Below are 27,272 nucleotides of genomic sequence, written 5' to 3' on the forward strand. Positions count from 1 at the left end.
ATTGGCCGTTCCGAGCAAGGCGGGTTAGGCGCGAGTTTTGGTGTCCCTGGTTTTGGGAGCTGTAGGATGGCGGCGCAGAGAAGTTTGAGGTATTCTAGGGACCTGGGGTAAGTGCCGCCCCGAAATCCGCCCGGGATGGGCTCAACCTGTCCCAGAGACTCGCTGCCCTGGCCTCGATTCCCGCAGCCGCGGGTCCTAGAGCCGTGGGGGGAGATAGAGTTCCAGGAGTCAAACTGTGTGATAGAGGACGCAGACACCAGCGTGCTTCCTGTGACAAGCAGATATTTAGTATTAATCATTTCTGGCCTGTCGTCATTGCTTTTTTATTTCCAAGACCCAGCTATTTTCGTAATAAGAAAACACGGAAGCCAAACCAAATCTCTAGCGAGGGACCAAGCAGCCGCTTGTTTAGGGCTTGGGCTGGCCTTGCTTAAAGGACATTTAGGGTGCGCCTTAAATCTTTTTATTTTAAAGAGAAGTGCGTCCGAAAAGAGGTTACTAAGCAGCTTTGAAGGTTAGTTCGACCAACTCCTGGCGAAGGATATTCTGGGCATGTCTGGCGTGCATCCAAAGCCTGGTAGAGATCTGGATAGAAAGGTTTTCCGTGGGAAATGCTGGTTTGTGCTTTTAATTTTTTTGGTTTTTTCGAGACAAAATTTCTCTGTGTAGCCCTGGTTGTCCTGGAGCACACTCTGTACAAGGCTGGCCATAAACACAGAGATCACCTGCCTCTGCTTCCCAAGTGCTGAGATTAAAGGCATCTTTAATCTTGGGCAAGGGAAAGGGGCTTAAAACTCGACCTGTTAAACCAGTGGTTTTTGTTGTGTCAACATCTTGAGGTTTGAAATTTTTTGAAATCTATCCATCATCACTCCTAAAACAGACAGATGCATACAGCAGAGATTATATAAATGGTTAATGTAGAGATTTCCTTCGTTTGGAAACTGCTCCAGAACTCCAGCCCACAGCCAGAAGGAAATTTTGGAGCACACACAAGAAATGGGTGGAAAGAGTTCAGGTTTTCCCACCTACCTCTGTTTGGAAGGGCCATTCAGAAGCCACGTACGCTTTCTGAACCCAGAATCACAATCTGTTGTTATCACAAAGCAATCTCTGTGCAGGTCTGAGAATCAACTAAAGCTGGAGTTGGCTAGAAATAGGAAATCCCGGTCCTGGCCAAAGTTACTGGAGTATTATATGCTGGGAGTGTAGTGATGATATAAATCTTTTATGTTGTAACCTAATACAACTGGGATGGTTTACTAAGTGATAGGTCCCCGCCCCCTTCCATTGCCAGGGCTTCAGCTCTGCTGGTGAGCACTGATGAAGATGCTTTGGAGAGGCATGCCTGGGAGGCATCCTAGCTTACAGTGCTTTCCCAGTTGCTTAAACTGTCTGCTAAATTCCCTTTAAAAATTTTGTCATCTGTATTTTAATAGTGCAAAACATCCAGGGAGCACTTTGGGAAACACATATTCCAGGAAACAGGTAAGCAGTCTTGGTTAATGTGATTTTTTTTTTCTTAAGCCATTGAAAACAAAGCTATCATTTTGTGGGAATCACATTTTTTGTAGTCTTCTCTTAACAAATGTTTTTCTTTTTTTCCTTTTTTCTTTTATTTCTTTTTTCTTTATTTCTTTTTTCTCTTTCTTTTCTTCTTTTTTTCTTTTTTCTTTTTCTTTTTCTTTTTCTTTCTTTCTTTTTTTTTTTTTTTTTTTTTTGAGACAAGGTTTCTCTCTAGCCTTGGCTGTTCTGGAACTCACTCTGTAGACCAGTCTAGGCCTTGAGCAGGCTCCCTGCCCTGCTGAGCTGCCTCTAGCCTTGGATAATGCTTCTGCATTGTGGAGGATCCCTGGCATCCCCTGGGGACCTTGGTCCCTTTTCCTGCCCACCACTGCTCAGAGTGGCTAGAATCCACTGTTCCCCCGAGGATTTCTCCATGCCAGGGTCTGGGTATTCTCAGCCTTCAGGTCCTCCCTCTGGGAGGCAGTTGCCCAGCATGTGATGGATGCTTCTTTGGCTTGAAAGCAAACCTTGCTGATTCTTAGCATCTTTCCATATAGCACTTGGTGAATGAGGCCTTCCCTGAGGCTCGGAGTTTTGACTGCCAGCCATATTTGCATATCTATCCTTTATATCTTCCAGACTTTTCTTATCTGTTAGTAATAATATCCTCTTATTGTTTGTAAGCTACCATAGACCATTTTCTCGTTTTGGTCTTTCATTAGGATTTAGGGTTTAATCTGTGTATTGAACTAGATTGAACTGTAAGCCCTAGTCTCTGTCCCATAGGAAGGAGGCTTCACCCCGCTGTGCATTCAAAACTGCTTATGAGCTTTGGGGCACGTGTCCATTTTCTGGGGGGGGGGGGAGGGTCATAGCTTCCCCTATATCGAGGATTTAGGTAAATGATACCCTATGAGCCAATTGTAGCGTGCCATTTTTGTCTTTGTACAGCCTGTGAGTTAAAAATGTTGGGGGTTTTGTTTGTTGGTTTGTTTGCATTCTAAAATGATTTAAGTAAGGTGAACATGATGACTCCCGCTTATTTATAATCTTAACACTTGGGAGGACTTCTGTGAGTTGAGTTTGAGCCTCTATATGCAGTGAAACCCTGCCTCAAACAAACAAACAAACAAAAAACAAAAAACAAAACCAGAAAGCAAAGCAACAAAAAACGCTGACTTAGAGTGACGTATGAAAGTGTGATAAGTGCTCTGTCAGGTTCTGTTTAAACACAGTCCTGTTCATTCCTTCCTGTTTTGTCAGTATCTGCCTCTGTATGTAATATGGAAGGCTAGTGGTCCACAGGGCCTAGGTATCTACTCTCGGTTTCCAACCCAGCCCTGGATCATCAGAGTAGTTCATGGATCAAGAAGCACCAGGTGTTTCCACAGACTGCAGGACGAGCTAGACGGACCCCAGGAGGGATGTTTCCACGGACTGCAGGGCGAGCTAGACGGTCCCTAGGAGGAGTTTAAACTGTACAGCAGCTGCCGTTTCAGTGATTGCTTTTATTCACTTTTAGAAAGCTGGTCAAAAGGCCAAGGACGTGTTTGACTTCTCTAATAATTCTGATGTCTCAAGCATGCTGGGAGAACTCGAGGAAGAAGGGGACCCTTCCGAAACCTTCGGTCAGTGTTCTCTGTCCCTGTTCATAACTGGAAACAGCATTGCTTAGTTAAAGACAGGCCTGTGGCCATCTCCACTGATTCCAGACCATTTTCAGCCTAGAAGATACCCCCTGGCCCTGATCGGGCCCCCACTCTCTTCTTTTGATCCCGGGACACCATACATTTCCTTGCAGTTTGTACGGATTCTCCTCGATACTATCAGCAGCTGTCCTATCCTGGTGGGGCTCTGGGGCTTAGCAAGCAAGCAGGCTGAGTGAGCTGTGAGGAGAAAGCCCCTCCACGGCCTCTGCGTCAGCTCCTGCCTCCAGGTTTCGGCCCTGTTTGAGTCCCTGTCCTGACTTCCTAGGATGAGGATCAGTGATAAGGAAGTGTAGGCCCAATAAACCCTTCCCTCCCCTCGTACCTTTGGGTATCTTTGGCCAGGGTGTTTCATCACAGCCATAGGACCCTGAGACAATAAGTATCTTCCTCTAACATGAATTCTCGGAGCTGTGTGATTCACAGAGCAGTTGCCAGGGGACAGGATGTGACAACAGGGAGCTGTTCAAAGGCTATAGTGCGAGTTAAGAAAACAAAGTCTGCAGATGAATGGTGAGAGGTGGCTCGCCATCACATTCAGCAGCGTGAAGGGACCTAGCTGCCACAGAACTGACGACGTAACACTGGTCTGGTCTACAGAGAGAGTTCCAGGACAGCCAGGGCTACACAGAGAAACCCTGCCTTAAAAACGCCTAAAGAAGTGAATAAATAAATCTAGATACATAGATAGATAGATGATAGGTAGATAGATGATAGATAGATGATAGATATATAAATGAGTAGATGATAGATGAATGATAGATGATAGAAAGAAAGATAGATGATAAATAAATGATAGATGGATGATAGATGATAAATAGATGATAGATAGGTAAATGATAGATAAATAGATAAGTAGGTAGATAATAGATAAATGATAGATGATAGATAGGTAGATAATAGATACATAGATACATAGATAAGTAGGTAGGTAATAGATGATAGACAGATAATAAATTTTATGTCCTACATCTACTCTATACACATAAAACACTACAATGAGACATTATTTTATACTTACTAGGCCAGCTAGAATAAAAAGACAGATCAACTTTTAATACCAGAGTTGCTATTGACTCAACACTTCTCCTAGGGTGTGTCTCAGAGAACTGAACAGATGTCCACACACCATCCACACCCACATGATGTATATGAGTACACCATTGCTCTCTTCAGAGACACCAGAAGAGGGCATCAGACCCCATTGCAGATGGTTGTGAGCCACCTTGTGGTTGCTGGGAATTGAACTCAGGACCTCTGGAAGAGCTGAGCCATCTCTCCAGCCCAGCCTGCTTTTTTTTCCCTCTTTTTTTGGATTTGTGTCTCCCCCCCCCCCCACGCAAGACAGAGTTTTTCTGTATAGCCCTGGCTGTCCTGGAACTCACTCTGTAGTAGACCAGGCTGGCCTCGAACTCAGAAATCCGCCTGCCTCTGCCTCCCAGAGTGCTGGGATTACAGGCGTGCGCCACCACCCGTGGCCTACTTTCTTATAGAACCCAGGACCACCAGCCCAAGGGCACCATCACCCACAATGGGTGAAGCCCTCCCCCATCAAGTAATAATTAAGAAAATGCCCTACAGGCTTGATACAGCTGGAACTTATGGAGACTTTTTCTTAGTTGAAGCTCCCCCCCTCTCCTGACTTATGCTTGTGTCCAGTTGTCATAAAACCACCCAGCACACATATCCTCTTGTGACTGCCTAATTTCATTTGGCTTATAACCTTTTGGTTTCTCTCTCTCATCGTGTTTCAGAACTGCCTCTTGTCTTGATTTGTGTGTTGTCTGTGGTGGATTGAACCTAGGGTCTGGCATAGGATATAGGACCGTCTTTGTAAACCTGAGTTCAGCTGAATGTGGTGGTGCACTGTAATGGTAGTACTTGGGAGGTGGAGGTAGTAAATTCAGAGGCCAAAAGTCATTCTTGAGTACACAGCCTGGGCTACATGAGTACACAGCCTGGGCTACATGAAACCCGGTCTCAAAACAACAAAACCAGAAAGCTGAATTCATTGTGTCAGTGGAGGTTTGGTGTGCAGGTGTCCCAGGATCCCTGCCCTGGCTGTGTGCAGGTGCCACGGATAGGATCCCAGGGCTATGTGAGGGTCGTACTATGGTCGGCTTACATTTCTGAGGAATCCTTGGTGCTGTTTACCACAGTGACTGCCGCATTTTATATGTGACCATTGGTGTGCATGGGTCAGTTGCCCTGAGCTTATCTAGACTTGTTAGTTTTAACTTTCTTTATTCCTGTTTCTTCATTTCTCTCTCTCCTCTCTTTTTTTTGGATTTGTTTTTTTCGGAGACAGGGTTTCTCTGTATAGCCCTGGCTGTCCTGGAACTCACTCTGTAGACCAGGCTGGCCTTGAACTCAGAAATCCGCCTGCCTCTGCCTCCCAGAGTGCTGGGATTACAGGCGTGCGCCACCACCGCCCGGCTTCTCTCTCTCCTCTCTTTTCCTGGTTATAGTTATCTAAGGGGCATGAAATGTATCTCATGGTTGCATGTATATTTCTGTAATGATGTCAAGGGTCTTTTTTTTTTATTTTAAAAGATTTATTTATTTATTTTATGTATATGAGTACATTGTAGCTGTACAGATGGTGGTAAGCCATCGTGTGGTTGCTGGGAATTGAACTCAGAATTTCTGCTTGCTCCAGCCTCACTTGCTCCAGCCCAAAGATTTATTTACTATTGTATGGAAGTACACTGTAGCTGTCTTCAGACACACCAGAAGAGGGCATCAGATCTCATTAGGGATGGTTGTGAGCCATGTGGTTGCTGGGATTTGAACTCGGGACCTTCGGAAGAGCAGTCAGTGCTCTTAACCCCTGAGCCATCTCGCCAGCCGGTCCAACGTCTTCTTGATGTGCTCTTAATCTCACAGCTGATTAACTGTAAATCTTTCCTGAAGGAGTAACACTCATGTTTAGACTCTTTTGTCTTTTGTCGCTGCTATAAGTTGCTAAAGCTGACGACTTGTGGGAATTCAAGCTTGGTTTCTTTGCTTTGTGCATCTGTTGATGACCATCCCTGCTTCCAGCCGTGGAATAAATAAATACCATAGAGAGCGGCATGGAGCATTATCAGTCTTAAAATCAGACGACTGACATGTTCAGTATTCAAGCTGCTATTTCTTTGGGGAAGAAGGTTATTAAGTTTGTACATCATGCTAACGTGAGAACTGTGGTTGCTTGAGTCTTCACATCTCTCCTTGCAGCAATTCAAGTGTGTCAGGACTCGACACCTTTTGCCCCTTCAGCTTCCCTTCCCTGCTATTTCTCCCTCCCCACTGTGCGGTCCTCTTGGTGTCTTTCTCGAGCAGCTAGAAGTAGCCTGGGCATCTCCTTTTCCTGCCGTCCTACTTTCTGCTCTAGGGTGTGGTTCTTGCAGTCCAGGTGAGCCCGACAGGAGGGGAGGGGAGGGGAGGGAGAGGAAGGCGCCTTCTCTGTAGGGCAGCATTCATGCTCACAGCCATTGCCTGCTATACGAAGCCAGGGAGGTGCAGACTGTGAGCCTGAGCAGTTAATAGCTAGTGCAGCGCCTCCCAGGTGTGCTAGCATGCCTGAGGAAAGGCCATGTTAGGCCCTGCTCGTGGTCGTTCGTGATCTGAAAACATTTCTACTAATAGACACGGGAATACAGATCAATGATTTGAAAACATTTCTTTAATAAGTTTTGTTTAGCTCTATTGTGTTATGTGGGTGTGAGTGTTTTGCTTGCATGTATGTCTGTACCATGTGCATGGTGCCCACGGAGGCCAGGAGAGGGCGTTGGATGTCCTAGAATTGGAGTTAGAGACCTTTGTAAGCTGCCATGTGGGTTCTGGAAGGTCCTTGGCCATAGCAAGTGCTCTCCACCCACCAAGCCACCTCCTGGGCCCCTGACAGCAGGCAGCAGGTTTTTGTTGGCGATAAGGTTTTCTGTTATGAAAGTATAAGATAAAAAGCATTTGGAAGTAGCCTATGAAACCGACTTAGATTTTTCAGCCATTTAGAGAAACTGTGCTGTTCTTGTCGTTGCAGACCCCCCTCTGCACAGCACTGCTATCTACACAGAAGACGAGCTGTCCAAACACTGTGTGTCCTCCACGCCCCCAGCCACCCACGGAGGAAGGAAGACCAGCAAGTGCGGCCCGTGCCAAGCAGCTGGCTTTTCTGTTTGCTTGCTTGTTTGAGAGGGTGATGTGTGCGTGTGTGAGAGCACGGGTGCCTGAGGGACCCAGAGACTGGAACCCCTGAGCCAGAGGCGCAGATGGTTCTAAGTCTCCTGACACGAGAGCTTGGAAGTGAACTCAGGTCCTCAGGAAGAGCCAGAGCTCGCAGCACTGAGCCAGCTCCAGCCCTTAAGCAGTTGGATTTTTATAGGAGCTAAGAAGATGTCGTTTCAGGATCTTTTGAGTCAGATTCTTATGATTGTCCTCAAAAGACCTAACTGGTACACAGCAACATAATTTTCTGTAATTGCTATTACTTATCATAATTATGACTGACTCGTTAGCATGCTTTGTCTTTAGTTGGGTTACAGTTTTTAAGTGACTCCAGAGGGTCTAGTGTCTGTAGTAATGAGCCAGTATCTGTTCATGGGCACAAGGGCTCTGTGTCCTTTAGTGATGTCCTAAGTTACTAAATTATTTAGATTTTAAATCTTTCTTGGGTTTATTCTAAGGTTATTTATCAATATTTTTGTTTGTTTGGTAATTACTATAAACAGGGCCTTTCATTTTATCTGTTATAGTAAATTATGCGAAAGTATAAGTTTCTTACATTAAGCTGCGCGCATGTGTGTGTGTGTGTGTGTGTGTGTGCACACGTGTGTGCGTGTGAGAGTGACGGGGACTGGGGGTGGGGGTGGAGGCCAGAGGATGACCCTGGGTGTCCTTCTCTATTGCTTTCTCCCTTGTTTTTGTGAGCCATAGTCTCTAACTGAACCTGGACCTCATGAGTTCAGCCAGACTGGCTGGCCAGGAGCCCCTGGGGCCTCCCCCCTCCACCCCAGCCTCCCTCCACCCCAGCCTCCCTCCACCCCAGCCTCCGTCCACCCCAGCCTCCGTCCACCCCAGCCTCCCTCCACCCCAGCCTCCGTCCACCCCAGCCTCCCTCCACCCCAGCCTCTGTCCACCCCAGCCAGCACTGGGATTACAGCCATCTTCTTATGTGGATGGGAGGGGTGTTTGAGAGACCAGCAGCAGCTTTCATGGTTGGGGTGGGGAGGACAGCCAGTTAGCTCAGGGACAAGGGGAGTGAATGGGCAGTGGGGGTGGTTAGTGGCACTGCCACCAGAGGAAGGCCTTAGCGAAGTAAGACAGGGTTTGCATATAAGTGTAAAAGTCAGGGCTGGGGGAGGCGTGGGGAGAGCTTAGCATGTCCCAGGACCCCAAGAGGCCTCAGTGACAGCTGGCACCTTTGCTCCAGAGTATTCAACTGTTTGTTCTTGGATCTCTGCCTCTTTCTCTCCTTCCCTCTCTATCGCTCTCTCTTCCCCTCCCTGGTTAGCTGGTCTGTCATGGGAAGGCCGTGCATCTGAGGCTGTCTGTGCTGGACCCAGAGCATCTGGGTTTGGTTGTCGCTCTTAATTCTTCCTTTCCTGTCTGCCTGTGCCCACCTACCCATCCCTGCAGCCTGTGCCCACCTACCCATCCCTGCAGCCTGTGCCCACCTACCCATCCCTGCTGCCTGTGCCCACCTACCCATCCCGGCTGCCTGTGCCCACCTACCCATCCCAGCTGCCTGTGCCCACCTACCATCCCTGCTGCCTGTGCCCACCTACCATCCTGGCTGCCTGTGCCCACCTACCCATCCCTGCTGCCTGTGCCCACCTACCCATCCCTGCTACCTGTGCCCACCTACCCATCCCGGCTGCCTGTGCCCACCTACCCATCCCAGCTGCCTGTGCCCACCTACCCATCCCTGCTGCCTGTGCCCACCTACCCATCCCGGCTGCCTGTGCCCACCTACCCATCCCGGCTGCCTGTGCCCACCTACCCATCCCGGCTGCCTGTGCCCACCTACCCATCCCGGCTGCCTGTGCCCACCTACCCATCCCTGCTGCCTGTGCCCACCTACCCATCCCGGCTGCCTGTGCCCACCTACCCATCCCGGCTGCCTGTGCCCACCTACCCATCCCTGCTGCCTGTGCCCACCTACCCATCCCGGCTGCCTGTGCCCACCTACCCATCCCGGCTGCCTGTGCCCACCTACCCATCCCGGCTGCCTGTGCCCACCTACCCATCCCTGCTGCCTGTGCCCACCTACCCATCCCTGCTGCCTGTGCCCACCTACCATCCCGGCTGCCTGTGCCCACCTACCCATCCCTGCTGCCTGTGCCCACCTACCCATCCCGGCTGCCTGTGCCCACCTACCCATCCCGGCTGCCTGTGCCCACCTACCCATCCCGGCTGCCTGTGCCCACCTACCCATCCCGGCTGCCTGTGCCCACCTACCATCCCGGCTGCCTGTGCCCACCTACCATCCCGGCTGCCTGTGCCCACCTACCATCCCGGCTGCCTGTGCCCACCTACCATCCCGGCTGCCTGTGCCCACCTACCCATCCCGGCTGCCTGTGCCCACCTACCCATCCCTGCTGCCTGTGCCCACCTACCCATCCCGGCTGCCTGTGCCCACCTACCCATGGCTCTAAATTAGCACAGGGTCTCCAGTGTTCTACATGCAGCAGGCATTGTCCCAGCGCCACACACAGCGTTGTGAAGCACACTTCTCAGACTGGCCCAGTTGGACCACGATTATTCACTTGCCTGGGGAAACCGGATGTGAGCACATGTGGGAAACGGGCAGTCTATCAAAGGCGACAGACCCACCCACGAGGCAGAAAACTCAGGACCTCAGTTTGTTTTCATGCAGAAGCAGCGGGTAGAAAGCATTAGGTCTGAGATACTGACGCCCGTTGTTTGGCACAGCTCGAACCCTTCTGAAAATGAAGCAAGTGGAGCTGAGTCTATCAAGCTCAGCGCAAAAAAGGTACGGGGAGCGCTCCGCCTCTGTCTTTTCATTGTAATGTATGTGGGTGCACTGTCGCTGTCTTCAGACACAGCAGAAGAGGGCATCGGATCCCGTTACAGATGGTTGTGAGCCACCACGTGGGGGCTGGGAACTGAACTCGAGACCTCTGGAAGAGCAGCCAGTGCTCTTAACCACTGAGCCATCTCTCCAGCCCTTACCTTCTATCTTAATTGTAAGATACTTTGTATTTTATTGGAGTAGATGCAAATGGAGAAAGGTGTCTGTAGCATCCTTAGAAATAAAGGAAAATTAAAAAATAAGTTATATTCTTTTATGTTGTGTATGTATGTGCATACATTCATATGTGGACACGGATATGGAACTGAATGTGGAAGTCATTTTTCACTTCTGGCCCACAGGTCTCAGGACAGCTCAGACCATCAGTCTTGGTGGCAAGTGCCTTTCCCTGCTGCCCATCAGACCAGCCCAGGAAAGATAGTTCTCGATCTGAAGTGTTAGAGAATCCACAGCTCTCTCTTTCCCCAGCCAGTTTCTGTAGCGTCTGATAATGCGCTCAGTTTGGGGTTCACAAAGGCAGAGAGAGTTAGACGGCCCCGGCCACGGGTCCTCTCCATGTCATGGTCAGCAATGGTTACAAATGAGAAGCAGGAGGTGAGAAGAATCGGGGTTCTGAGTTTCTAAACTAGCATGCTGTTTCCTTCATAGCCAAGAAGGCTGGAGTCCAACAGCGGTGAGCTGGACAGCTCTGAGGCCAATGTCAGGAGCGAGGCGTCTACAGTAGGCCGAAGGTCACGGCGGCCCCAGGCTGCTCCTGCAGCATTGTCGCCCCCTGAGAGGCCAGCGGAGCCGGTCACTCCCAGGAGGACAAGGCTCCACAGCGCGCAGCCCTCTGCTGTACAGGAGACTCCAGCAACCCAAAGTCAACTGGTGAGCAGTGTTTGCCTCGGCCCTCGGGGAGAGAAGAGTTCATCAGAAAGATTAGGGAGGAAATGAAGAGTTCTTCTTATTTTAAAAATGGGTTTAGAGGTTTATCACAGAAAGCAATGTTTCCTTCAGAAAAACTGGAAGCTCTAGAAAGGAAGATAAATTGGTCTTCAGTCCCATAACCCAGAGCAGCGTCTATCCTGGGGCTCGCTCCACCGTCTTCCCGGTGCTTCTCTCACAGCCGCCTGTTACTAAGAATCCCACAGCATCCTTTGAGTTAACTAGGGCTTGTGATAGCTTGAGCTGGCCATTTGCTCCCGGATGCCGGTTGTATCTGTTGGTGAAAGTTACAATGTCAGTGCATTGATGAGGTTCTTTTTAAAACTTTTTCTTTTTCTGTTCTTTCTTTCTTTCTTTTTTTTTTTTTTTTTTGGTTTTTTGGATTTGTTTTTTTCGAGACAGGGTTTCTCTGTATAGTCCTGGCTGTCCTGGAACTCACTCTGTAGACCAGGCTGGCCTCGAACTCAGAAATCTGCCTACCTCTACCTCTCAGAGTGCTGGGATTACAGGTGTGTGCCACTACTAAAAATTATTTCTTTTATTTTTGAGATTATAATATAATCACACCATGTCTCCCTTTCTTCCCTCCAAACCTTCCCATATACCCCTGTGCTCTTTTTCAAGGTCTTGTTCTCTTTTTTCTTTTTTTTCTTTTTTGGTTTTTTGGATTTGTTTTTTTTGAGACAGGGTTTCTCTCTGTATAGCCCTGACTGTCCTGGAACTCACTCTGTAGACCAGGCTGGCCTTGAACCCAGAAATCCACCTGCCTCTGCCTCCCAGAGTGCTGGGATTACAGGCGAGTGCCACCACCACCCGGCTGGTCTCTTTTTTCATTGTTAGGTTTTGTGTGTGTGTGTATGCGTTTGTGTGTGTGTGTGTTCCTAAACCTGCTCAGTGATGGATTTTTCTGTAGCGAAATCTTTGTGTATACCTTGATTCCTTTCCTTTGAAAAAACTGCTATTGGTCATATTTGTTCTCAAGGTAACTGAAGTATAGTATCTTGGTTCATGTTCTTATATATTGGTTTGTTAATTCACTTGGCTGAATATTTTAGATCACAAAATCATTCTTGTCTCTGAAAACATTTTCAGTACTGTAAAGTGCTTGCTCTTCCTGCCTCACCTCTCCTCACAGCCGCAAGACAGATGGAGGACTTTAGGGATTCTTTCTTATACAGTCTCCCAAGGTTCCTGTCACGTGTTCTGTAGTGGCTCTGTCCCTTAGGGCAGCTTGTGGGGATGGAGCGGTCAGAGGTTCTGTTCTCTTCATGGCCATCATGTTGCCAGTGCTGTGGTGCTCTGTCCCCCTCAGGGCTGACATGGCTGGCTGTAACTGAGGCCTGCTCTTCTAAATGCTCATTCTGAAGGGGAACTTTCTGTCAGCTCTTCCTATAAACCTGTTTCTCTTCTTACCACAGACTGTGTCTGTTATTCTCTCTCGGGGTCTTTCCCAGTAAGTGCTCCCTGTGTGACTGTAGTTGCTGTTGGCTGTAGTGTTTCTACTTGTCGGGACATGTGAGTGACAGTACAGTTGAGATATGTCTTCCCACTGTGATTGCTGCTATTTTGATGAAGGGGATGGTGGTCTATTTAACCTATCAGCTATGTAAAGGAGATTGGTTGGCCTCTTTTCTTTTTTAATTTTCTTTCTCTTTTCCTTTCCTTTCTTTTCTTTGCTTGCATCACAAGATTTTATTTACTTCTTTGAATTTCTTTTTTGGTGTTTTTGAGGTCAGGTTTATTATGATACTTGGGCTGTCCTCAACTTGTGGCTTTAGTGACCTTGTGCTGCCTGGCCTCCTGAGTAGCCAGGGCTACAGGCTTCACACTGCCTCCTTGAGGATTTAGGTTGTCTGTTTCCTAAAGACTTTTCGATACTGTTACCATTTTAAAGCAACAAATCACCACTGGGTGTCTCCGTGGGATGGAATGGGGTAGTTTATGTAGAATGATGACATCAAGCTAATAGATCCATTACTTCCCTTTGTTTTGTGGTGTGGTGGTTTAAACGAGGCACCCACAACACTCTCTGGCATCTGAGTACTTGGTCCTCCATTAGTAACACTGTTTGGATCTTAAAAACGTATTTTTCCTAAATGAAACTTGGTGGCGCTTTAACATTAAACACTATCTTTGCTCTACCCCCAGGGTCCATCTCATAGACACCACTTCCTTGTCTACTCTGACAGCCTCAACCTCGTAACTGGATTCTTTGGTTAAATTACTTTTTATATAAGTGTTGATATAATGAAGTGTAAGTCTACAGTCTTGCTATTTATTTTCCTCTATCCTTTCTGGATTTTGTTCTTGTGTTGTCTAATGGAGACCTCTAAAGGTGCCTCTATTTCGTGAATATTTGTAAGTATGTTTAGACTCAAGTAGACTATCTTACTACCCTGGGAGTGTGTGTGTGTGTGTGTGTGTGTGTGTGTGTGTGTGTGTGTAGAGAGAGGGGGGTGTGAGTGTGAGTTGGAGAGAGTTAAAGAGTTCCTCTGTTGGTAATTCTGAAGTAACTGAATATTTTGGGTATTCAGCTCTCTTTCTGTGACTTAGCTGCACTGCTATTTATTTTTTGTGGTTGCCCTGGATTAAAAATGATACATCTTTAAATGGGCAAAGCCTATTTAGACTTGTGTTAGGGATACGCATGTCTGTCTGTCTTTCCCCTCCTACTTTCCAGCTAAAATGCTTCTTCTCAGAGACATATAACTAAGTAACAGTAGTTAGCCCCCTTTCTCCATCCCCTGTGTTCTGTGACCTTGATTCTGTTGTTGTACCTGTGTTGTGACTTTGCCCTTACTGGGTTGCCATTTTCCTTGAAGCTGGAGAAGGATCTCCTGGTGTTTTGTTCTCCCACATTTCCTTTCCACTGTTTTTGTCCACTCCCTGCCTGACTCCTCCCCCTTGGCCTACAGAGCACCCCCTTCTTTCCTGCAGTTTCTGGTGACAGTCTTCCAGACTTTGCAGTCAAGCATGTAGGTAGAGGATTCTGGGCTGACAAGCCCCTCAGCTCTTGAAGGATGCCACCGTAGCTCCCCCGCTCCCGGCTTCCCATGGTCCTGCTGAAGGTTTGCCCAGCAACGCTAGTGCCCCTTGTCCCCACCAGCATCGGGCTTTCCCTTGCCCTTAGCTTCACATGTGAGCCGTGTGACATGGGCTCTGGCGAATCATACTGGATTTAGCTTGAATATGGCCTGGTGGGCTTCTCACACCTCCACGGCATGAACACTGTAGTCACTTTGCAAAAACAGACTTTCTGTGCAGTTCTCCCTCTGCTTTGTCAACTGTTTAATCTGTCTGGGTATTTTGCCTGCATGCGTGTCTATATACCATGTGAGTGTCTGGTACCCACAGAGGCCGGGATGGGGTGTCAGATCCCCTGGAACCAGGGTTACAGACAGTTGCGAGCCCAGTGCTGGGAATTGATCCTGGCTTCTCTGGAGATCAGCCAGTGCTCTTCATCACTGAGCCGTCTCTCCAGGCCTTCTTTTTGAACTTTTATTAAACATATTTTAGATCATAAAACACTGCACTTTGGATCCCGAGACTGACGCTGTCTGACACTTCCCATAGTTCTGACTTGTGTACTTGGTATGATTTTATTGCTATTTTAAAACTCACTGGACATTTTTTAATGTGTTGTTTTATTGTTTGTGTTTTGGGGCTTGTGTGTTTATTTAAAAATGGTCTCAGAGAGCCCAGGGCAGCACTGAACTCACTTGTTAGCCAAGGATTACCCTGAAGGGCTGATCTTTGTGCCTTTACTTCCTGAGTGTGAGTCCTGGATTACAGGCTTTTGTCCTCACGGTAAGTGTGATGGGGAGTGAACCCAGGCATTATACATGCTAGGCACATACCACTGACTAATGAACCCAGGCATTGTACATGCTAGGCACATACCACTGACTAATGAACCCAGGCATTGTACATGCTAGGCACATACCACTGACTAATGAACCCAGGCATTGTACATGCTAGGCACATACCACTGACTAATGAACCCAGGCATTGTACATGCTAGGCACATACCACCGACTAATGAACCCAGGTATTGTACATGCTAGGCACATACTACCGACTAATGAACCCAGGCATTGTACATGCTAGGCACATACTACCGACTAATGAACCCAGGCATTGTACATGCTAGGCACATACTACCGACTAATGAACCCAGGCATTGTACATGCTAGGCACATACTACCGACTAATGAACCCAGGCATTGTACATGCTAGGCACATACTACCGACTAATGAACCCAGGCATTGTACATGCTAGGCACATACTCCTGACTAAGCAATGGCTGCAGCCTCTTTGCTTTGCTTTGTTTTTGAGACGGTCTCATGTAGTCGAGGCTGTTCTTAAACTTGGTGTGTTACCAGAGATGACCTCAAACTTAAAGTCTTCCTGCCTCCTTCTCCTGAGGGCTGATGTGATGGGTGCTTCCTATGAGAATGGCCCCATAGGGTCAGGAGGTGTGGCCTTGGAGGAGGTAGGGGAAGGGTTGGGGGGGATGGCCTTGTTGGAGGAGGTGTGCCTTGAAGATGGGCTTACACCAGACCCAGTCTCTCTGTCTTTCTGCCAAGTACTTGTGAATCAAGTTCGTCGTCAGTTCTGCTCCAGCACTGCTTGTCTGCTGGCCTCACCCTCCCAGATGGTCACGTCAGCCTCTGACACCGTAAGCAGGTCCTCAGTCAAATGCTTTCTTTTATAAGTTGCCTAGGTCTTGATGTCTTTCACAGCAATAGAAAAGGCCTAGTGACATACCCCTCCAGGGCCACACCCTCTCCAACAGGGCCACACCCCCTCCAACAGGACCACACCTCCTGATCCTTCCTAAAGAGTTCCCTGAGAACCAAACATTCAAACATATAACCTATGGGGCCATTGTCATTTGGACCTCTGCATTGGGATGACAGGTGCGCATCGCTGTGCTAGGTTTATGTGGTGCTGGGGGTGGAGCTCAGCTGTGCTCTGTACAGACTGAGCCGCATCCCCAGCCCTCAGCATTGATTTCCATATATAATCTAAATTTAAGCCTATGTGGAGTGGTTTAATTACACCCCAGAGATCTGTCCACATTACTCTCATGTGAGTAACCAAAGATATGCCCATGTGAATTATATGGGTAGCCACAAATGTCACCATAGGTATTCTTGTGTGTGTGTGTGTATGAGAGAGAGAGAGAGAGAGAGAGAGAGAGAGAGGTATTCTTGTGTGTGTGTGTGTGTATGAGAGAGAGAGAGAGAGAGAGAGAGAGAGGTTAGACACTGGGTGATGTCAAGATAGATGAAATATGACCCCAGTCACAGCCAGCAGCCGCTGGAATTGACCGAGAACCACTTCACCTCAGACCTTGCTGGGGAAGGGCCGTGCTGCCTGTGCCTTCTGTTCCACAGGGAAGGTCTCTATTAAGACTGGCCCTCCCCTTCCTAGAAACGATGACAGCTGTTTCAGCCTTTGGATCCAGCCATTGTTTGAATCATCTTTGGGCCAATTTCTCTTTGGTCTGTTTTTGTCTTGACTCTGAGTCACACATTTTCTTGTGACCCACATTTTCTTGTGTGTCAGTTTTAATCTAGATTTTTAAACTGTAGACCACGGTGTTAAGAGATGTTGAGTTCTGTGTCCCTCCTTGTATGAGTAACGTTGACTGCTCTCCCCGCAGACAGCCTGACTTTTGGCTGGGTATTTTGATGTCACAGGCTTGCTTCCTCTGCTAGGGTGAGTGTAGAAAGCCTAAGATATTTTCCCACTATCTGACTTAGTGGGACTGCCTGTTTATAATTACTTTATGACTAATTACCACAAAGTTAGTTACTTAAACAAACACACTTAGCATCCCCCGTTTCTGAAGGCCAAGCGTCCAGCTTCAGTTTAGCAGGATTCTCTGCTCGGGGCTGAAATCAAGAGCTATCCAGGTGTGAAATCGCATGTGAGGCTTGAATTTATCCTCCAAGAGTTTTCAAGTTGTTGACAGAATTCAACTCATTGAGGCTTTAAAACTAAGGTGTCCGTTTTCTCTCCTCTTGGAGGTCAGGGTTGCTCTCAGTCCCTGCAGGCGCTGATCACGAGACTCCTGAAGTGTGGTGTCTGCAAAGCCAGTGAGACGCTCCAGGCTGCAGAAGTGTTCCTACTCACAGAAGAGCCCACGGAGCAGGCCCTGCCCTGTTCCCAAGCACCATGTACCCAAGAGGAGGGCAGGCAGCTTGCCAGTCATCTTGGAATTCTTCTTAGCACAACCCCATGGTCTTCTGGTGGATCCTGTCAGAACTTGGTTTTAGACTTCATTAGGCACAGGGTCCCAAGCAGGCCTCCCGCCAACCAGGAGTGTTTCTCGGTGTGTTCGTGTTGCCGTCCTCTCTTAGGCAATCCCACGGACACAGCTAAACTCCACCCCCCAGTGTGCTGGGTGCTGTTGTGTCATGTCCTGGGACCTGCTTGGCCTGAGATTGTTTATTAATTTTCTCTAAGTCCTAAATAAGAACTGCAGCTAAAATCAGTTGATGGCTTGATAAGGTTGTCATCCTAATCCTTAAACTTCAAGGAAAAGAGTTTTTCCTAAATTAAAAAGTTATATTGTTTGTTTTGTTTTTTGGTAGAAAACTCAGAAGAAAGTGAGGCTGTCTCCAGGCAGAAGGAAGACACCGAGGAGCGGAGCCACAGACTCGGGTACAGAGGCGCTTTACGACTTGTCACTTGTATAGGACGTCTCAGGAAGAAGGCTGTTTTTAAGTTGTCTTAGTTGTTGAAATAGCAAACAGGTTTTTTCGGGGCTGGAGGGAAGGCCGGCGTTGAGATAGGGTCTCTCTGCATAGCTCTGGCTGTCCTGGAACTCACTGTGTAGACTGCCTGGCCTTGAACTCCCAGAGATCTATCTGCCTCTTCTTCCAGAGTGCTGGGACTAAAGGCGTACACCACCACTCTGCCACTTGATTAACAAACCATGGCTTTGGAAGAACATTTGTTTTAATCGTTTTGTCATGAAAAATTTTAAAATGAATATATTTATCCATGCATACAATGTGCTTTGGTAAAATCTAACCCCCATTCTCCCCTCTACTCCTCACTTGTCCAAAGTTTGGTTCCCAGAACCCACAGCAGGCAGATTGCCACAGTTCCAGCATCAGGGCCGCTCCTGGCCTCCATGGTGTGCATCCACATAGACTCGGACATCAGAAACGTAAAGAACTTAAAAAAGAGATGGGCTTCCATGCTGCAGTCTGTGCTCTCTGTGGGGACTCTGCTGTGGGGACCGAGGGCTCAGGTTCAGGCTTTGTAAATAAGCCTGTTCGACCGCCCAGCCCGATCCCCTTCTCTTCCTTCTCTCTCTCTCTTTCATTCATTCATTCATTCATTCATTCATTTTCTCTCCCTTGCAGTGCTAGGGACCTAGCTCCTGGCAGTGCCCATCCTAGGAAGCATTGACTACATCTCCAGCCTCTCTATGAACTGCCCCCACCCCATGAACATTTTTATGTACAATTTTATCAAGATGTTTTTATTTTTCTTGAAGAAATAGAGTCAAGTTGTTGAGTCATCAAATACATCTCTTCCAGTTTCCCAAGTCATTGTAAATCCCTACTGTATGCTGCCCAGTTTAAAAATGGTACTGAAAACAGAAGTAGCAATGTCATGGGAACACGTGTAATAAAGTTTAATATGGCTGTAAAGAGGCCCGACTGCAGCACATGACAGGTGCACCCTGTCCCAGGAAGCAAGGGGGTGACAGCAGGCGGCCTGCCAGACTCTGCCCTGGCGCAGGGAGAGATGACTGTGACTCTAGCTGTGTTTACACTCCTGTGGGACTACTTTGGTTCAGGCTTTCGGAGCCTGAGCCAGTTTACAGATATGTAAAGAGTGTGTAAAAACAGACCTGTGCTTTTTATTCTAGATGCTTCTGAAAGTATACACATGTGGTGTCTGGAAGGAAAGAGACAGAGTGACATCATGGAGTTGGATGTTGTTCTGTCTGTGTTTGAGAAAGCCTTCCTGGAGTATAAGTAAGTCCTTTGATGTTGGCATGGGGTGGGGGGCGCCTGGTGAGCTGCGCTCGGGGTGGCCCTGTGTCCGTCTCGGTTCCTGGTGTTGTAGCGCTTCAGATGACTGGACATTTTCATGAGAGTCCATTTGCATACAGTTGCTGTGCTAGGCCAAGCTGTTGGCTCATCCGGCCTCGATGTTCCTCATAGACTTGGATCTAGAGGCGTTTCTCAGGGCGTTTGTTGTTCTCAGGCAGGGTATGGGAGGTGTGGCCGGCTCCCGGCCCTGCCAGCTCCCTAGGGAAGAGCCCACAGCCGCACAGCCTGTGTCGCTCGTGGCGAGAGCAGCCGCCACGTCAGGCCTTCACTCTTGTGCTGGGTACACACACACCTTCAGTGGCCTGGTCCAGCCTCGGGTGGGGAAAGTCAGTCAGGTTTCACCATCTTCCACCAGCTCAAGTCCAGCTTCGTTCTCTCTTGAAGAGAGCAGACGAATGCTTTCTCACCCCTGGGATAGGACTTTGTTAGCCATCCTGTTGTGAAGTACACAAGTAAGGTTGTTTTTTTTTTTTTATTGTAAAAACATGTAACAGTGTACCGGGGGGCATTTTTAAACTGGCTGTCTGCAGCATCCGTCTAGAACTTACTCATTTTGCAAAACTGACAATCTGCAGCCATTCAGACAGCTGAGCACTTTCTCCTCCCCACAGCAGATACTTTTATGAGTGTTGTGTCTTTAGCTCTCTCCTCCCTGGTCTTCTGCGTTATAGCCAGAAGTTGAATTGCTGAGTCACAAGATATTTGCTTTAATTTGTTTTTTAACCATCTCTAATGGTTTTCTGAGAACTTCACACCGTTTTATAGCCCTTCCCTCAGTAACTGGGCAAGTGGCTCAGGAGGTAAGAGGGCTTGCTGTGCAAACACGAGGCCCCACGTGTGGATGGAGTCCACATGAGAAGCGAGGCGTGGCTGTGCACAGCGGTGACTCAGTGCTGTGCAGGGAGAGCAGGAGAGCCGCGAGCTCGTGCCTCCGGCCTAGGTCCTGGTTTCGAGGGAAACCCAGCGTCAAGGGATTAAGGTGCAGTGTGAGGGAGCAGCTCTCCGGCCGTCTCCCCTGGCCTCTGAAAGCATGGACACAGGTGCATCCACTGCCCACCCCACCACACTGCAGCCTCTCCACCTTGTGCATAGCAGTGCACACGTGTGTGGATGTGCATATAGGCTTGCTCTACAGTTTTCGTTATTTCCCTCATCAGTGTGGCTAAATATCTGTACATGCTAGTCATATCTGTCTCTCTCTCTCTCTCTCTCTCTCTCTCTCTCTTTCTCTCTCGCTCAACAATTTACAGGCAAAGAGTAGAATCTGAAAGTTGTAATCAAGCCATCAACAAATTTTATTTTAAAATTAAAGGAGAACTCATCAGAATGGTAAGTTTTTTGTCGTTATTATTCATTTATGTACGTATGTATGTATGTATGTATGTATGTATGTATATATTTGAGACAGGATCTTTGTATGTAGCCCCGGCTGTCCTGGAACTCATTATGTAAACCAGGCTGGTCTCAAACTCACAGAGATCTATCTGCCTGCCTCTGCTTCCCAAGTGCTGGCATTAAAGGCAAATACCAATATGCCTGACTACTCTAGAATTTTTTAAAACTAAAGTTTGGACATTATCCTGTGGCTGTAGAAAAGTTTGCATTTGCTGGCTGTGACAAGAAACACGTGAGAACTTCTCTTATTTCCTTCTGTGGGTGTGTGGATGTGGAACCATGTGTGTGCGTGGATGTGGATGCCAGAGGCCCACGATGAGTCACCTTATCAATCGCTCTACCACTAACTGTTTGAGACAAGGTCTCACTGAACTTGAAGATCCCTGACTTCTCCAGGCTGGCCAACCAGTGAGCTGCAAGGACCTGCTCTCTCTCCTCCACCAGCACCTTGGAAAAGCCAAATGTGCCAGTGCTGGGGATCCAAACTGGGTCCTCTGGCTTTCATGTCTCCCGGTGTCTGCTGGGGCCTTCTCAGGCGGAACTTTACACAGTTCATTTTGGAAAATCAGATATGCTTTATTCTATTGTCGTTGTAGCTTAAAGAAGTTCAGATGTTAAAAGCCCTGAAAAGGAAGAACACCAAGGTAATCACTAAGTCTCTGTGAGTCGTGGGTTAGTGGGGGTGGGGGTGTTAAGGAAACACTTGCTTTTAGATTTGTGACCTGCAGTTTTATAAGGGCTTTTGCGGCTTGGTCAGGTTTTTATTTGCTTTTGTAATGTTAACGGACACTGAGGAATGGGGATCTCTTAGCTTTTTGTCATTCCATGGTAGCCCCCCAGACAGCTTGTAGACAGAAAAGGTTACCCCTGGGTGAATGAAACTACTAAACAAGTCAAACCACGAGGCGAGAGAAGGAGGGTCCATGGGCCCAAAGTCTTCAGAGACCCCGCTAAGCTGCACCACATCTGCCTGTTTCTCTGCTTTCAGTGCCTAGTGCAGTGAGCTGAAGTGCTGAAACTTCTCTCATGTTAACCTAAGTACTTTATTGTATCGCTCAGATAATTTCTGACATGGAAAAGAAAAGGCAGCGTTTAATTGAAGTCCAGGATGAACTGATTCGGTAAGGTACTATCCTGCTCGTTCTGAGAACTTACCTAAAGGGCAGTAGTGTTTGTCACCTAGGGGAGTGCTTGTCACCTAGGGGAGTGCTGTAAGGACAATCAACTCCCATCTGCCTCTCAGCACCTGGTCTGGCCTCAGGCAGCCTGATTACAGCTTTAACAGTAGACTATAGGATTAGACTGTCCAGAACTTGAATTGCCTGCAAACTTGGGTGAGTTACTGACTGTTCAGGGCCTCAGCCCCCTCTTGTGTCTATGGGCTAACTGTACCTGTTCCTTAGAGGGTGTCAGTGAGTAAGCCTAGGGCTGGCGGCTGCTCGCAGGCAAGTCTGCTTAAATTGCTTATTTTACTCTGTGATAGATGGTCTTGCTATGTAAGTCAGTCTGGTCACTGGCTCTTCAGTGACATTGAAATACACACTCTACATTGACAGTCCACATTCTGAGGTCTAGGGTGGGGGGCAGTCCCCATGCCCTGGGGCTAGTGCGCACAGTGTGGTAGACAGTCTGTACATTTTGGCCTTCTGAGGTACGGAGTGTGAGCCAGAGAGAGAGAGAATGAGTAGAATTTGCCATGCTCTCTTCTCTGAAGATGTTTTAAAAGATCTTGGACAGGCGAGGCCGTGGCTCGGTGGCAGAGCACCTGCCTGGCATGCACAGCAGTGGGCTTCATTTCTAGGACCACATGAGTGTGGCAGCAGGAGGCGTGAGCAGATCGCAGATTTGTCAGCAGACACCTGAAATACTCTTGAAGTACTAGGTTTTTGTTTTGCTTTGAGAGACTGGATTTCTCTGTATAGGTCTGGCTGACCTGGAACTTAATTTGTAGACCAGGCTGGCCTTGAATTCTTGTAGATCCACCAGCTTCTGCTTCCTGAGTTCTGGGGCTAAAGGTGGTGCTACCTTGCTGGGCTAAGAACTAGGTTTTAAGTGACTGCCACAGGATTTTGAGAGAGACAAATTAGTTGTCTATTCCATTATTTACAAATTTAGTCTGTGGGTCAACACTAGAAAATGTATTCACTGGCTCAGGCCAAAACAGGAAAATCGGGATAATAAAGTAATAATGTCGGTAGCAGTTCACAGTTTCCTTTATGGGAGGGCACTTTGCTAAATGCTTCATTCAATCCCATGCTTAGTCAATATTTGTATAGCCCTATAACTAACCTATAATACGGCTGTTCTGTTAAGCGTGTCATCAGCGTGAGACCATTGGGACATGTTGAGACTGGCCTCTTTAGTTCCTTTTCTAGATGAATTGTAGTCAGACAAACACATTTTGAGAAAGCATAGTAAGATAACGTGAATTACAGCTTTAACTTTGCATCTGAGACTCCTAAGGCACTAGGCGTCACTTAGCTACAGCTGGTCCCATCCTAGGAAAGATGGGGACTGTGACCCTAGCCTGGCCATGGCTATCAGTTCAGTACAGTTTGCCGAGAAATGTTCAGTTGTTTAGTGTGAAGAGCTCTTTTTTAAAAGTTGAAAATGAATGTTTTCATAGTTTATTCTGATCTTGGTTTCCCCTCTCTGCCTCCTCCCAGATCCTCCATACTTTCTCACTCTCCAACTCCATGTCTTCTTTCTCTTTAGGAAAACAGACAAAAACCAACCAACCAGAATAAAACAAAGCAAATGGAGAGGGGGGAAAATGATGAGAAACACACACTATTCTTACATCAAGCTTAGTTTTCTTTATATTTTTATTTGCAGCCTCACTTCCTCCCCTGCCATGAATCGCAGGAAACTAAGCCCCAGAGAGAAACTAAGGAAACTTAGGAAACTAAGCCCCAGGGTCGCACGTCTTTCTCTCCAGGCGCTGGGACAGTTGTTCTGCTGATTTTATTTGGCCTCAGAAAGTGGAGATTTTCCAAGGGGGACTTCCTGCAGGACTTCCTGGTTAAGCCGTCGGGCTGCTACTCCTGCTTTTGCTCAGAAAATGTTAGGCAGTTTGGTATTGACTGCAGTAGTTCCTGGGCCTTGAATGACTTGGTGGATTTTGGCATCTGTGAGGCATGGTTTCAGGGCCGCACTGCTCATTGTGCATCACAGTTGACTGAACCTAGAATCCTTTACACGGTCATAAGTTGAGAGGCCAATCAGACCACCTAGCCCACTTCTGTTCTTTCTTTCCTTACCCAGGGTGTTCATGCTTGTACACTGTAGACTGCTGAACTACATGACGTGTCATTTATATGGGAGAAATGTTTTGTTATTTTTAGTTTGTGATTTTGTTCTTTATAATATGGGCACCTTAATATTTTCAGTCCACAAACAATACATATATTTCTATTAATTTGTATTTGGTACAATTTGTTTTAAGATTTTTTTTAAATTGTTATCTAGATTAGAACCACAACTGAAACCACTACAAACAAAATATGCTGAACTTAAGGAGAGAAAGTCATCACTTAAGAATTCCAAGCATTTCTTATCTAATTTAAAACAGCTGTACCAAGACTATTCGAATGTCCGAGAGGAAGGACCAAGGGAAAAGGACAAGGTGAGTTCTGATTACTATGCATCAGAGGAGACACAGGCCGTGCCTTGTAGAGTACCAAGGGTTTGAAGAAAGGTAACAAACAGCATTATTGTAAGTCAGCGAGGCTACAACATCACTGATCTTCTAGCTTCTTAGTGAGAAGAGTCTGTTCTCCTAGGGCCCCAGGCGGTGTGTGCTGTGTACCACTCTGAGTTGAACAGCTCCGCTCCGCTTTATCACAGTTCCCATCAGTCCTCAGCTCACCCGGACGCATTGTAAATGCCAATCACCTTTGTCTAGCCGTGTTCCTGTGTTAGAAGCTGTTTCACTGAAATGGCAGGAGTGTCTTGAGAGGTTGAGAAACAGACAGTTGGGGAAATGTAGTTTAACTTTTATTTTAATACTTTGCTGTTGCCATAACAGAAATGTTAGCTAAAAAATTATAAATTTGTACATCTAATAGAACTAGAGGAAATAGTAATAGAATTGTGTGCAGAATGTAATATATAATTACACACCATGTCTTCATATATCTCATGATCAGGCTTGTCTACTTAACCTCTATATTCAGTTGTAAGATCTGCCATTGATCTAAGTTTTCTTGAACTGAAGATCTGCTCATATACTAGAGCTACTAAAATATGTTTAAAATGTGCCCCAAGTTTATTTTAGGGATTTAACTATTAAATCTTTGAGTAGCATTGAACATAGTCCTTGATTAAGCCAAGACCTTGTTCCTCCTCCTTGCACACACTAGGCACATGTGCTCCCTGATACCCCAGGCCCGAAACCCAAGCTGTGGAAATTACTTTGGAATACACGGCCCACCCAAGCGAGGCTGTGCACTTCCAGAGCCTGAAACACTGTACTGCTATAGCACCGACCCTGCTTCTCCCGTGGGAGGCATCCAGATATACCACACCTCTTCCTCAGGAAACCTGCAGCTAGCTCCCAGGGAATTCTTCCACTTCTTAGACCTAGAACGAGTGCTTGGGGATCTTGTCAGTAGGCTGTCCTACAAGTGTTGGGTTCACTTCTCTGAAAACAAATGCCACCGCCAGACAGCTTTTCTGCTCAGTTCTCATCACTGAGAAAAATACCTTGGAAGCACATTTATCAGCAAGCTGTCAAAAGTGTGGTAAATTAAGAGGAATTTAATTTTCTTCCGATAGTTTGCAACAGGAAGTTTGGTTTTGTTAATTATTTCTAAGTCATGAGTTGGCTTCTGTGCTGTAATTTAGGTTGGCTTCATGTTTTATTTTCGTCCGTAGACCTTTGGATTGGCAAGCTTTAAGGCGTAACTGGCCCCATAGGTAACTTCCTAAATGATACCTTTGAGATGGTTTTGTTATAGACTTCAACAGGCCAGCTGTTCTCATTCCATTAGTTCTTGAAGTAAAAGGAAACTTGCTTTAGAAATTTCTGTTTAAAATAGATGAGATCAAATTAACAAGTACTCTACCAACACACTGTCTAGTTTGAGGCATGACTTGCTATTTTTAGTCATGTAGATGCCACAGTTCTTTGAGGCAGTTGGTCTTGCCTGGGGTACAGAGATCTGTGAGAGCTTTGTTGAGTTCTATATTATATTGTATTAGCAATTACGTTCTGAGGAGAGGAGATGGGCTACAACCTGTTTAATAATGATCCTAGTGGAAAACTATCAAAATCGGCCTTGGCCGTTAGGGTTAGGAACTAAAAAGATACTAAAGCATCACTATTGTGAGTCTAAATAGTTTTCCTTTTATCAACAGTATGATTCATCTAGCCTTCCAGCTTTGTTATTTAAAGCAAGAAGCATTCTTGGAGCTGAAAACCACCTGAGAACCATCAACTGTCAGCTGGGGAAGCTCCTTGAGCAGGACTGAGAACCCAGCCTCCTGCTCCTCCTCCTCCTGCTGCTGCTGCTGCTGCTGCTGCTGCTGCGCCTCTCTCTGCTGACAGCCTGCTTCTTAGGGTGCACTAGTATTGTGTCATTCAAACTAAATCACATCCTTTCAGTTGTCTAATAGTTCAGAAAGCACAGCCATATTTCAGGCACATAGCAGTATTGTGTTAATACATTTCAGTCTCTTGGCATGTTAGTTATCACCAGGCATAAGAGTTTTAACCTATAATAAACTCTTTAATGATGTCAGTGCAAATGCAAGCATAGAATAATTTTGGTTAACTAGGAGCATCTCCTGAAGTATGTCAAAGGTAATCTTCAATAAATCTGGCTTTGGTAAACCAATTAATAAAGCAGTTGCTATAAACAGGTTTAACAGTGAGTTAATATCTTTGATTTTTGTATGATATTAAATGTACAGGGTTAAATACAGGGCCTTATATACTGTAGGTAAGTATTCTAACATTGGGCTACAGTCCAGCAATCATTTATCATTTATGTTATAAAATCTCAGGCTTCGGGCACATTGTAGCTGCGTTATGTCAGCTATTCTGTAAAGCTTCTAGAATTAGCTCATCAGGAATATCCATTGAACCACAAAGACTTTTATCTGCAGCGTCAGCAAACTCCGCATCTTCTGTAGCTTCTAAGAGAAAGGCATCGTCTTCATCGTCCCAGTCGGCAGCAGACAGCCTGCCTGCGGTCAAGTTGCAGGATGGTGGGTTGCTGGTTTCATCTGTTTCTCCAGAAGTGAAATCTTCCTTTATTTTGGAGGGAAGGAGGACAGAGGAATAAAAATGAGTCAGAATGTGGACTTCACCACACTCCAAATATGCTGAGTAAAGGTACGAAATAGTAAGCCGGTTTTCAGCAGTCAGCACGCTAGCTGCCTGTAGTCAGGAACAGTCACCATGGGCAGGGCGAGTTAGCTCAGAGATGGCTGCTTTTGCAGTGCCCCGAGGCTGAAATCGGCTGTAGTCACAGCAGGTACATTTCAGTTCCTCAGAAGGGCACAGCAAAGGTCAGTCCTAGTAGGAGGATAGGCTGGCTGGAGACAAGCTGCAAGATACATCCCTAAATTAACCTGCGTTAAAAAGCCCAGTGCTAGGGAGGTAGCACATGGGTCCC

General features: G+C 46.9%; 2 protein-coding genes and 1 long non-coding RNA gene across 46 annotated transcripts in view; 1 reads left to right on the forward strand and 2 right to left on the reverse strand.

The window, feature by feature from the left end:
• Positions 1 to 26,511, forward strand: Cenpu (centromere protein U). Of its 2 annotated transcripts, none has more exons than XM_052162494.1 (13): positions 1 to 107; positions 1,440 to 1,488; positions 3,029 to 3,134; positions 7,237 to 7,339; positions 10,128 to 10,188; positions 10,897 to 11,118; positions 17,779 to 17,848; positions 19,071 to 19,179; positions 20,508 to 20,586; positions 21,249 to 21,296; positions 21,712 to 21,773; positions 24,121 to 24,277; positions 26,011 to 26,511. In XM_052162494.1, the coding sequence occupies exons 1-13, from the start codon at positions 67 to 69 to the stop codon at positions 26,122 to 26,124; spliced, it is 1,221 nt and encodes a 406-aa protein (XP_052018454.1). In that variant the 5' UTR covers positions 1 to 66; the 3' UTR covers positions 26,125 to 26,511. The 2 variants fall into 2 exon arrangements, with proteins under 2 accessions (XP_052018454.1, XP_052018455.1); XM_052162495.1 differs by having other exon boundaries at positions 27 to 89.
• LOC127668741 (uncharacterized) lies at positions 8,718 to 9,842 on the reverse strand. Of its 42 annotated transcripts, none has more exons than XR_007974190.1 (7): positions 9,754 to 9,841; positions 9,515 to 9,649; positions 9,273 to 9,407; positions 9,165 to 9,218; positions 9,003 to 9,029; positions 8,870 to 8,950; positions 8,718 to 8,815 (listed from the first exon to the last, which is right to left on the reverse strand). It is a non-coding gene; the product is annotated as an uncharacterized LOC127668741 (long non-coding RNA). The 42 variants fall into 42 exon arrangements; XR_007974171.1 differs by having other exon boundaries at positions 8,870 to 8,896; positions 9,003 to 9,083; positions 9,138 to 9,218; XR_007974169.1 differs by having other exon boundaries at positions 9,003 to 9,083; positions 9,138 to 9,218.
• Primpol (primase and DNA directed polymerase) overlaps positions 26,363 to 27,272 on the reverse strand; it is a 37,556-nt gene continuing 36,646 nt past the window's right edge. For both annotated transcript variants that reach the window (XM_052162491.1, XM_052162492.1), the window contains exon 14: positions 26,363 to 26,905. In XM_052162491.1, the coding sequence (XP_052018451.1) occupies positions 26,687 to 26,905 (219 nt within the window). In that variant the 3' untranslated portion in view covers positions 26,363 to 26,686. The remainder of the gene's footprint in view (positions 26,906 to 27,272) is intronic.

The sequence above is a fragment of the Apodemus sylvaticus genome, chromosome 18, assembly GCF_947179515.1.
Source record: "Apodemus sylvaticus chromosome 18, mApoSyl1.1, whole genome shotgun sequence".
Taxonomy (NCBI): domain Eukaryota; kingdom Metazoa; phylum Chordata; class Mammalia; order Rodentia; family Muridae; genus Apodemus; species Apodemus sylvaticus.

Excerpts from the sequence above, each read along its gene's own strand:
- Cenpu (XM_052162494.1), top strand. The coding sequence starts at position 67 with ATGGCGGCGCAGAGAAGTTTGAGGTATTCTAGGGACCTGGG. Across the intron at positions 10,189-10,896 it reads TCAAGCTCAGCGCAAAAAAG|CCAAGAAGGCTGGAGTCCAA; the intron begins GTACGGGGAGCG and ends TTTCCTTCATAG. Across the intron at positions 21,297-21,711 it reads TGAAAAGGAAGAACACCAAG|ATAATTTCTGACATGGAAAA; the intron begins GTAATCACTAAG and ends TGTATCGCTCAG.